Genomic DNA, 12,250 nt, shown 5'->3' with positions numbered 1-12,250 from the left:
CTAACCACATCCATATACGTTAACATCAATGTAGTTAGCAACTTACAGCTATTAACCTCTTTTTATAAATTTGATCTTTTTTGCCATTTTCTTATGCCTGCCCTGCACAGGTTCCAAGCAAAAAAAAATGGCAAACATGAGAAAATAAATCTTTTATGTCGTAGAAGAGTCACAACAAGGTGCCAGACAATTCTCATACACCTATTTCTGGCAACCAAAATATTTATATAATCAAAGGATTAAAAAAGTTTGCCCTGCCCTATACTATGTCAAATCAGTATCAGACTGTACATTATCTTCATAACACAGATTATCTTAATCCTGCCTTGTCTTATTTTTATCAGATTGCTGTTTACCTTGCATGTTACTCCTGGTCTCAAGGTTCCAGCAGTACCTTTCTTATTTTCATTTTCTGTTGGGCCAATAACAGCAAGCGTTGTTTCTGTCAGGCCATAGGCCTGAATCACTAAGTCAACTCCTAGCCTCTTTTTCACAAGTGTCTCAATTTCTTCACTTAGAGGAGCAGCACCAGAGTAAATACGTTGCACACTTGATAAGTCATATTTATCCACAATTTCTGCTTTTGCCAAGAATACAACAAGGGGAGGCACCAAGAACAAATGTTTAATCTAAAACAGAAAGCATTACTAAAAATTAATTAATTACTGTCGGAAAGAAAATGCAAACAAGTAGGATTTGAGGAACTTGAGAAAAGTTAAAGACCTCACCAAACTAGACTGTACTGTAACATGTATATCCATTGCCATGCAATGGGTCACTAAAACATTCCAGAAACACATGTGAACGAAACAGCTGCATTTCTATTGCCATACAATGACTCAGCAAACACATTCAGACAAACACACAGCATTAGGAGTGGTGTTCTCTTTGGGTCCATGCTGCGACCTTTGCTATGCAGCAGCCAACATGCCAATGAACTGGCTGGGTAGCCATCACGTGGGAACCCTAATAGACATGCATGCAACAATAGAAAAGCTATGTTTTCTGTGCATGGTCCATGCAAAGTGGTTACAGGAAGTGTTCAGCAGGACAATGGTAATGGTAGATGGAGTAGAGTGGAGTATACAATGGTAGTCGAGAGTAGTCTTGGAATTGGCAGCTGCAGAAATAGCAAGAAAGGAATTAGACAGTACCAAGAAGACTTCAGGTGTGATTTGAGGTTACAGTTAGAGTGTGATAAATCCTTTGCCAGGATACAATTAGTGAAGACACAGAATCCTAGTGCATGTGTAATGGTAAGCTGGAAAGTATGCAGAATAGTGATAGCATTGTATTACCTGTAGTCCTGAACTGTGTGAAGGTATAAGTATCAATAAATCCAATCATCCAATCCAGAACCCATTATTGTTAGCAAAGAAACCCCTGACATGTGACAATATTAACAATGAAGATACTAAAAGAGAACTACAAATATAGTGAGTTCAAAATAACACAGAGGAATACATACAAAACTAGTAGAAAACATGGCGCCATGTTCATCAAAAAAGACAACCAGCTGAAACTTCATAGGAAAATAATCCCTGCTTACTGGGAGAATCAAACAGAACACATAAATACACTGATACTGACAGCCAGTGCAAGCTATTGAATTCTTACCTTGTGATTTTGAATGCTTCTCAGAAATATGTGTTCTTCAAATCTATCCATAACTACAACCTTTGACCCAGCTGTAGCTAACAACAGCATAAACATAAATCCATATGCATGAAACATAGGCGTCAACCCCAGAGTTACTTCTCTATTGTCAATGAAGTTAATGCTGGGTTCCCTAGGAATAAAACAACAGAGTATATTCTAAATTATCCATGCAGAGATTGCCTCGTTTCCAGCTTATCTATACTTCACTTTTGACACATTCACAAGCCTGAGGAGTGCCCACTAAGGTCTCTCAGCTCATCCATCCATCTGTATGTACAACACAGCTTGAGAACCAGTTAAAGAATTTTCATGAAATGATAATATATTGATGAAACCATGTTTTGAAATATTTGCTATTTATATTTGTCCCATGAAGTTGGAGACTTATATTTCAAAATCGTACAAAATGATTATTAAATAAATACTATATACAGCTCAACATTTAATGTTATAAAAGAACAAATGGCTTGGGAACTTCTTCCTGATTGCATAGTAACACACATTCCCTGGATTTATATTTATCACAATTTAATCATTAACCCCATACCCACATTTAATTCTATTACTTTCAGGCATTTCAATTGTGAAACACTTTTAGATTAAAACAGCATTATACTTTAGTACATGTGGTTCTAAAAGCAGACGCTTCTAATTCAGAAAAAGAGCAACAGACAGGGGATTAAATTTTATCCTACAGTTAGGTTACCTACTAGACAAGTTCACTGAACCAACGGGAGGCAAAGTAAAAGCATACAAGCAGTAAAAGTAATGCCAGGACATAAGTGTAACAAAGCAAACCTCAAAATATCCATCAATAAACAATCCAAATTCTAATGCCTGTAATTGCAATTAAATACTTAATGTAAATCAACTTCTTTCTCTTAATGGAATTTGATTTTAACTATAAAATAGCTTCAATAATTACATAATGCAGTGCTCCTGCATATGACGAGCAGTCCAAAAGACTGAACTTGCCTCAAGACATTAACACTGATTTTAGAACACTCTGTTCTTGTCCACTGCTATAATGCTTTGATATTCTTGGCCATTGCTTGTAAATGATCAACTTCAGATGCCTCCACAAAAATAAGTACACTGGCATACTGTTTGGTGACCTAGGTGGTAAATGAATGGGACCTTGCTGACCATTCCATTTATCTTTGAAGGTGACACCTATAAAGCCTCTAGGCATGACTTCTGGCCCACCAGGTACACTTCAGTAAATGCACAAACAGACTCAACTACCTTACTGTGTTGTTAATCAGTAAAGTGTCAGGTCTGATATGAAGTTCAAAATTTAAAAACTAAGGGTGTGATAGTGTGCTGCTCAGTCTGGGCTATGACACACCTCAGAAGGCAGTGACAGATGGGGACTAGTATTGGTGAAATGAGATTAGCAGGGCGGTCATGAAGGAAGTCAGAGAACAACCGGCTCCTGTGCCACTTCATTCAACACAAATCTCAACTGTAGTCACCTGGGTCTGAACCCAAGGCTCCACACTGAGAAGTTAGCATCTAATTGCCTTAGCTTTGGTATGGCCTATTTAAAAATATAATTGTATTAGTTATGTAAAATTGTATGAAATGTCAACTATTCTTACGACACATATTCCAGCAAGGAAATAATGTTCTTCTGTGAAAGCATCACTCCCTTAGGCAGTCCAGTTGTTCCACTGGAGCACAAAATGGCAGCTACAAGATTCATATCATGCTCATCCAATGGCTGAAAACTGCATGATTTGTCTCGCAGAAAAGTAACAAATGGCGTGTGTTTATGTGACATCGGTAATCCAAAAGTTACAATTTCTTTCAGGAATCCAACATGACGTGAAACTTCATCCACACAAGCCAGTGCTTTTCCAGAGCAAAATATAATACGTGGCTTAGATATATTTATAACATGAAGCATTTCATCTGCAAACATATCTGTATGTTAGAAAACACTAAGTTATTGTAAATTATTGATTAGAAACGTTTAGTGCACAATTAATATACACAAATGAAACATGTAAGCATATGAAGAATTAGGGCTGGGAGAGGTATCACATAATTTGAGATGCTCAAGGCAAGGCTATGAAGATGGGATGTTACATGGTGCACAGTGATGGACTGTTATCATCATTTCAGAGGAATCTGCTACCTCCAGCACAGAAGATAAAACAGTAAGCTGTGTAGGAAAAATCAGTCATTGATATAGTGACAGGAGGATAAGAACTAGGGATAAGAGTGAACCATTGGATATAGTGGAAAATGAATTGCCATTCACAGAGGATTTTATTTTAAAACATAAACATAACACATTTAACACAGGCCTACTTGTCTGTTCCTGTTCATTGGAGTTTTATTTTATTGTGAATGATATAATTAATTTTATTTAATTGGATATTGTTACATTATACACATATATGACGTGTTAAGACTTACTGTAAGTGCAAACATAAATGCACTGACACTTACGAGCAGTATAGTTTGGATTCATCGGGGCACATATTGCACCAATGTAATATGTTGCCAAAACTGGTACAATAAAGTCAAGACTGTTCTCACTGCAGATAGCTACTACATCCCCAATTGCTACACCTCGTACACGAAGACATTCAGCTACGCTGAGGCTTCTTGTCAGGATGTCAGAAAATGTTCTGGTCTCCCCTGTTACTGCATCCACCTGCAAGTTGGTTACTACACGTATATATTTGCACAACAATGATGCTCGTCACTAGATAAGAATAAAATACCTATTACTGTGAGAAATGTAGAGACAAAAGCACATCAAATGCAAGGAAGTGGCATGTAGAGAAACACTTGTTGGATGTGAGGTATTCACAATGGTGACTATGAAGAGTACCATCTTCTGCAATGTAATTCTGTGTAATCCATAACGTTTCACATGAATGTACTGCCTCCATCTTCAGGATCAAACAATGTGCTAAACAAGAAACCAGCAAGAAGCAAAGAAATGGAGGCAGTACTTCCTCTCAAATATCAGTGGACTTCTACTAGACTACACAGCATTACATACCAGATGACAGTGTTCTTAAGATATATACTGGTTACCTGCATTTGGTTATAATGTGCTGTACCTGGCAGAGCATTTTGTACAACAAATATTCATTCCCTAATGCTTCCTTAGACCATCTGTGGGAATTAAGCTTCTCAGCTTGCATTTTAGTACAGTCTTCAGTGCAGTTGCAGTCACAATACAGTACATTGCAGGGTCATCTGTTAAATATAGTTTCAACANTCCACCTGCAAGTTGGTTACTACACGTATATATTTGCACAACAATGATGCTCGTCACTAGATAAGAATAAAATACCTATTACTGTGAGAAATGTAGAGACAAAAGCACATCAAATGCAAGGAAGTGGCATGTAGAGAAACACTTGTTGGATGTGAGGTATTCACAATGGTGACTATGAAGAGTACCATCTTCTGCAATGTAATTCTGTGTAATCCATAACGTTTCACATGAATGTACTGCCTCCATCTTCAGGATCAAACAATGTGCTAAACAAGAAACCAGCAAGAAGCAAAGAAATGGAGGCAGTACTTCCTCTCAAATATCAGTGGACTTCTACTAGACTACACAGCATTACATACCAGATGACAGTGTTCTTAAGATATATACTGGTTACCTGCATTTGGTTATAATGTGCTGTACCTGGCAGAGCATTTTGTACAACAAATATTCATTCCCTAATGCTTCCTTAGACCATCTGTGGGAATTAAGCTTCTCAGCTTGCATTTTAGTACAGTCTTCAGTGCAGTTGCAGTCACAATACAGTACATTGCAGGGTCATCTGTTAAATATAGTTTCAACATCTCCTACCAACTTACAAGAACAGTCACAGATACACCACAACCCAATTAGCTATTCATTTTGAGCAATAATATAAAGATGTATATTATTATATATAAATTATATAGATGTAGAGTTTATATACAGATATAATCAGGAGAGAATAAGAAACAAAAATCAGAAAGAACCAGAAGATACATATACTGGAAGATAAATTAATAACAGAATAAGATGATATGGGCAACTTATAATGAATGAATAAAATCAGAATCACAAAGATTTTGAACATGAAAATAAAATGAAAACGTCCACAAGGAAGAGTGAGATCAAAATGTGAACATCAGGAAGGAAATTTCAGAGAAGAAGCTTTAGGAAGGCAGAGATAGATGGTCAGGCATGGTTCTTAGATGAAAGAATCAAATGAAGAAGATACAGTATAGTTCTCTGCTGAAGAATATGCATATACACAGCACTGCAACCTCACAGTTCACATTTTACCTTAAAATAATAATGCGGTCAACACTTACATAATTTTTCATTACCACTGAATTAAGGAAATCTGTTAGCATTTTATTATTAAGGAATAAAAATAATGATCTTAACTCAACTTAAACTTAACAAACTTGACCTAAAAGAACTGAAGCAGTAATCTGAAGAGAGTTGTACCTACCATAGCTACTGCATTTCCATGGCGCACCAAACTTTGGTACAGATACCTCCCAACAGATATATCTGGTACTGTAATTGAAATCTCTGGGCCACTCAGTATATGTTGTGAAGCCATGACATACACAGTGGGGAAACTAACTGAAACAGCTTAATATCATTCATATAAGGAAATACTATCAGTGTTTTTCTTGGACTAACAGCCAATCCACAACGCCTGTACTGAAATGTTTTAAACCAGTGAATCAGAGTAGACATGACAGAGAATCCAGCTCCTAATGTCAATAACAATTTTGAGATTATATTACATGCTTTTTCAAGTATGACAGGCAGCCCCTGTCTGAGCCAGTCAAATGCTCTTTCTTTTTATTAGAAACTTACCACTGTTTGGGAGTAAAAGTAACTTTTGAACTCTTAATTTTGAAAGAACATTATAGTTTAATTGGTCAATCATAATTATAGGTAAAATATCACTCTGCTGAACTATTTAAACTATAAGCCATGATGACGTGTGAGGGACTGGATGTATAGATATACATATTCTTGACTTTGGTACTGCTTGGAGGTGAGTGGTCAGCTTCACACCCCGGCAGCTTTAGTCACAGGGAAAGAGCCCACAGTACCTATTGGATAGGAGGCTGGGAGCGCCCCAGAACCACTTACGATGGTGTGGAGATGAGAAAAATCTTGCCCCTACTGGAACAAAAACTCTGACCCCTTGGACATCCAGCCCATAGCCAGTCACCATATCAACTGCGCTATCCCAGCTCTGTCAGTCATATTCATATTATTAAATAAGTTTATCTGCAGAGCTGTCCACAAAAACATGTACAGTTTGGGATTCGCTCTTTTGCAGACCTCACATCATGTATTGATTTGTGTAAAAGTCTAATTCATTTTATATATATTTCAAAATAACATAAAATAAAACAAGGTGTATCACATACTGATCTGTGTAAAGTGTGATTCATTTCCTACATATTTCAAAATAAATACAAAAGACGGTTTGATTTCTTAGCTGAACTACTCATTATGTTGATAAAAGTAGCTTCTAACTTTCAAACAAAGCCACATATAACCTTACATCAAATGAAAACAAGAATTAACACATTCGAGACGTGCAACCATAAGAAGGGGGCAGATGTAGCAGTTGGAGAACGGACAAAGGGAAGAAAAGGAACGGGGAGAACCCTAGGTCGAGAATGTTGGTAGTACACCTGGACCGGCTCGCACATTATTATGGAGCCGCTCGAGACGAGCAACCATAAGAAGGGGGCAGATGTAGCAGTTGGATGACAACGGAAAGAAAAGGAACGGGGATGCACCGTTAGGCTGTTCAGGACGAACAACCTTTAGAAGGGAGCAGTGTGACGTGGATGACACAACAGGAAGTAGGGGTCACGTGAATTCTTCGGTCTCGCGAGTGATGTCACATACCCCCACTCCGTCCATCTTTACGCAACGCTCGGTAAACACCCCCTCCCCCGCGGTGACATAACAGAAGAGCAACTGTGTCAGGCAACCATTGCCACAGTGACGTAACAGATAATATCGCGGTTACTACACAGCAATAAACAAATGTCAACAGCGTTGCCCAGGAATGCCTGTAAACACGGCGGTTACGCAACAGGGAAGCGAGGCGCGTTTTCCGCTACCTGGCTGAGGGTTTATAAGAGAACTGGAATGCCTAAGCAATTAGTTGAATTGTAGCAGTCGCCGAGTTCAGTTGTAGCGAGTGAATCGTGATTAGAGGCGATAGCGTGAGAAGATATTGGGAGTGCGTAATACAGTGACACTGGTATAGCTCCCGTATTGTACTGTAAGTGAAGATTATTGAAGACAGAGAGAACAGCTTATTGTGTAGGGCTTGTAAATTGTGTAAATCCGCAATTATGTTATAATTAATTGTAGTTACGATTTGTAGGTTGTTAAATAAACCAATTAACAATCCGAACGGCATCTTAAGAGACAAAACGCGTTACAGTATTTTCTCACAGCAGTGAGAAAGAGTTTCTTCCCTAAAGTAATAACATAATGCATACTTACTTGTGGTAAGTCCTTCTGGGTGAGAAGCTGTAAATTATTCTTCTTCGTATCGAGAAATTTGGAATTTTCCAATCTTCATTTACTTACACTTTTCCAATGTATTATATATAGAATTTAAAGTACAACTGGCAGTGTATTTTCCTGTATATTTAATAAAAAGAACTAAGACCACTATAGAACATATTTTTTCTCAGTACCAAACACGGTAAAGGCACTTGGGTGTTACTATGAAAGAAGGGCAGGAAATAAAAGAATTTTAAAATCAAATTCTACCTTAAGAATAGCGAAAACTACATAATGAAACGCGTTTTCATTTATACATTTCTTCTAGTAACGTTAAAAATAATAAAAGGTAAAATTTTCATCATGCCACGAAGGTGTACAGTCCACGTACAGATGAAGTTACACGCTCTACCTGTTGGACTTTTGGTTATCACAGCAGTGACTCTCAAGAGTACAGTCTTCTCAACTGTAAAGTCATGTGGGTCAGTAGATGTCCACTGATATTCCGGAAAAATATATTGCCTCCATCCAAGCAGCTGAGGAGTAGCTGAAGCAACAAACCAGTAAGAAGCAGATGCCAAGAAGAGCATTCTCAAGGAATAAAATATAAAGTATACTATCTTTTGGGTTAGTTTCTTGCTTGGAATGCCCCATCTGTATGCTACATGACGATTTCTTGCTATACTTACCCTTAAACCCCCAAAATAGAGATAATATTTTCCTCCAAAAAGTTTGTGAATTTCTACCGAGCTACACAGCACTACATCCCGTAAGACTACATTGTATACATTTTCTTGATCTTAGCAGTAGATCACCCAATATTGTTAGGCTTAAATCACGAGGACCAAACATGAAACATTTTGTGGCTTGTAGATGTGGGGGACTCGGAACCAAACATCACTGTGCTGGCAAGAGTCAGCAGACTTGAAGCTGTCAGTCAGTCAGTCAGTCAGTCAGTCAGTGAGTTAGAGGACTGCTGCAGTTCAGTCACTGTGAGCTGCTGCTGTTAGCAGCTGGTAGCTGAAGCCGGGGACAGCTCGGGAACCCAGGGGAAGGGAACCTCCACCATTGGAAGTCGCTACTAAGCAACAGCAGTGAAGACGTGACTGTGGACACTAGTGTGTAACAGTAAACTTTGACATGTAGTCACACTCTCTATCCAAGAGTCCAATAAATCTGGTCATCAATCCAAAACCCGTCTAGAGTCACACCCCATAAAACTGTAATGAAACAATTTATGTTATTACTCTCAACTATCAGCCAATGATTTCAGCCTGAGTTTCTGTACAGTTCTCGCAAATAAAACTTCTTTATATTTATTTCCTTTATAATGCATAGTTATGAGATTCAAACCCACATAATTCTAGTTATCTGACAACTTCTACGTACATTACTCTCCTTGCCAGAAGAGGGGTTCACATTCCTACCGCCAGATGTGTTGGTGTGGAGGCAACGCTTATAACTTATATTTGGGAGGTGTCCAGTTTAGATCTTAGCCAGGACACTGGCTACCTTGACTGAGGTGTTCATAGTTTTCCTCAGTCACTCCAAATGCTAGGATTGTACCTTGAAAAAGGCCATGGCCATTCCCTTCCACATCCTTTTGAATCCCTTATTCATTAACTATCTTACCAACCAACATTATATACTGCATTATAAGCTAATGACAATGCAGTTAAATTAACCATAAATAATTAACATTTACATTTCTGATCCCCCTTCTTCTCCTCACTTCTCAATTCATGAGCTACTAAGTGCTTTGCCTGCGAAGACTGCTGGATACATCTGAAATTGAGGTTCTACAGCAGTTAGTAACAAAATTAGACTTCTGGGACAGGACACCATAGTGACAACAGGTTCCTTCAAACTGCTGGTATCTATATACAACACTACATGGTGTCATGTCCCAAAAGACTGCAATTATACTACAAAATATTTCTGTGAAACTTTTTCAGTATTTCTATCACATTACAAAGCATCTTTACGAGATCCCCTCATTTAAATATTTGGTTCTGGCAACGTGAAAAAGCCACATGTGTTTAAGACTAGTGAACAAAAAGATTCCAAAGATGGTGTTTGATTTCTGACTACACACTGCTTTCTTGAAAGTGCTGTTCAACATTCCTCATCATGCGATTTTGTCAGATCTTCAGTCATAAGGCATCCCAAAACTTATCACCTGACTGACTTTTTGTTATGGAGGAATAAATCTGTTATGTCTATAAAACGCTGACTTTTTCATGGGGGACTTCAGAATCTTGTTTCCAAGTCTTACTAAAGAGGAACCCATTATAATTACATATATACATAATTATACATATTTTTAGAATCCTCACTGAAACATCATTTTGATTCTCCATTCTAAATATTTATCTCCTAGTGTCATGTGAGATTCAAAAATAGTTTTTAAACCCTTCCACTTCAGACTATTTGCCCAACCATTAGAATGCAGCAGTGCCCAAACTTCATACAATTATCTTACTGACACTACATTCTCTCAAGCTATTTCCATTTTGTTTTCATCTAAATCACTGTAAGGGCCACTTAACTTATAAGTGAACATTTGCATGTATCTCACGAGAGTTTTGGCAGACTTCGTTAAAAAACCATATAAAGCATTCATCTTACATAAGAACATTATCACTTTTCTAAGTTTTGTTCATTTCAGCTTTTTTTCAAACATCACTGGTACTCATGTACTTAACTAAATTTTTACATCCATGTTTCAAACTCCAAAGAAGATCTTGACAAAAACTGACACATGTCACAAGTATTATCGTCAAGTTCTCCGCAACTGCACTGATTTTTCTCTTCATAATCATATCCTGAATTCTGCAGTCCTATTGGGGCTCAAATACAATACCACAGGCCCTTCCTTTCCCTGGGTTAAAGTGACCGAGGCGTGAAGCTGAGCACTTACCGCCACCTAGCGTCCAGGCTAAAATGTGTGGAACTACACCTGCACTCCCCCATACGCCTTCATGGCAGAGACATTTCTACGTTTCATTAACATATGTACATCTCAATCACTTTAAAAAACCATCGCATAAAATCTGCTGTGGGCAGACGTCAAAGGCAATCGCAAGCCACTTTTTCAGCACCAGCCCAACAACCTACTTGACCAATTTTCTTTCGCAGCAACAGAGAAAACCCTTGCTATCACCACAAACACAAATAAACTTAAGTACTATTAAAGCGCGAGATAGGATCACATCAGACGTTCCAACATGCCCCGTCTCCCACGTGCTGCCACCTGTCGGACAAATTATCGGGCTGGTGCCCATGGTCAATGGAGGTGATGGAGGTGATAGGCATGAAGAGGGATTGAGAACGGGAGTCACAGACGGTCGCAAATCCGTCCCATAAAATTAGATATTGTCATAATATCACCTTATACAATCTCAAACAGTTCCGTAGGCTCTGAGATCTATAGGCATATTCGTTATCAATATTTCCATGAACATGAAGACAAACTTCTAAGCTTTCAAGAACAGAGACAACATCAGTATGAAATCGTCCTTCACTTAACATGTAGCAGCTGTCTCACATCCAGGTTTCATAATCAGGCTTACATAACTGTTGCTGATAACACACCTGTGGGTCTAAGATCTAGACCAGGGGTCTCTAAACTTTCCGAACCGCGGGCCACATTAGGTAATTCAGCACTTTCAACGGGCCGGATAAAATGAGAAATTAATAACTCTAGGTATATGAGTTTTATTGAAAGCACAGAATTTCATAAACTAAATACAAAGTACGTGAGAATAAATTATCGTATATTAATGACAACAGACAGTAGCAGCAAATGCTCATATTTTCATCACAAATTATAATAAAACAATTAATGTGAATGATGGAACTCTTTTTGCATTCTTAAAATCTGATTAAATTGAGGTTCAAATTTTGAAACGCTAATCACAAGTAGCGACTTTAAATGTTCATCGGATAAATTTGCCCTGTATTTCGACTTGATGTACTTCATCTGGGAAAAAGTATGTTCACACAGATATGTCGTCCCAAAAATGGAGATATATTTAGAAGCAAATTTCTTTAAATTTGGAAATTGCTCAGAGTTCA

General features: G+C 37.9%; 1 protein-coding gene across 1 annotated transcript in view; it reads right to left on the bottom strand.

Moving 5' to 3' along the window:
* LOC111866688 overlaps nucleotides 1-11,354 on the bottom strand; it is a 37,146-nt gene extending 25,792 nt beyond the window's left edge. The window contains exons 1-8 of the mRNA XM_033752376.1: nucleotides 11,094-11,354; nucleotides 9,879-9,958; nucleotides 8,586-8,720; nucleotides 6,129-6,265; nucleotides 4,117-4,324; nucleotides 3,261-3,585; nucleotides 1,618-1,789; nucleotides 357-629 (exon numbers count right to left, since the gene is read on the bottom strand). Coding sequence (XP_033608267.1) covers nucleotides 357-629; nucleotides 1,618-1,789; nucleotides 3,261-3,585; nucleotides 4,117-4,324; nucleotides 6,129-6,265; nucleotides 8,586-8,720; nucleotides 9,879-9,958; nucleotides 11,094-11,146 — 1,383 coding nt within the window. The 5' untranslated portion in view covers nucleotides 11,147-11,354. The remainder of the gene's footprint in view (nucleotides 1-356; nucleotides 630-1,617; nucleotides 1,790-3,260; nucleotides 3,586-4,116; nucleotides 4,325-6,128; nucleotides 6,266-8,585; nucleotides 8,721-9,878; nucleotides 9,959-11,093) is intronic.
* Between the last annotated feature and the right edge of the window lie 896 nt (nucleotides 11,355-12,250).

This window comes from Cryptotermes secundus, unplaced genomic scaffold (genome assembly GCF_002891405.2).
Source record: "Cryptotermes secundus unplaced genomic scaffold, Csec_1.0 scaffold66, whole genome shotgun sequence".
In the NCBI taxonomy this organism is placed as follows: domain Eukaryota; kingdom Metazoa; phylum Arthropoda; class Insecta; order Blattodea; family Kalotermitidae; genus Cryptotermes; species Cryptotermes secundus.
Note: the sequence above shows the minus strand (reverse complement) of the source record. Positions and strands in the feature narration are given on the sequence as shown.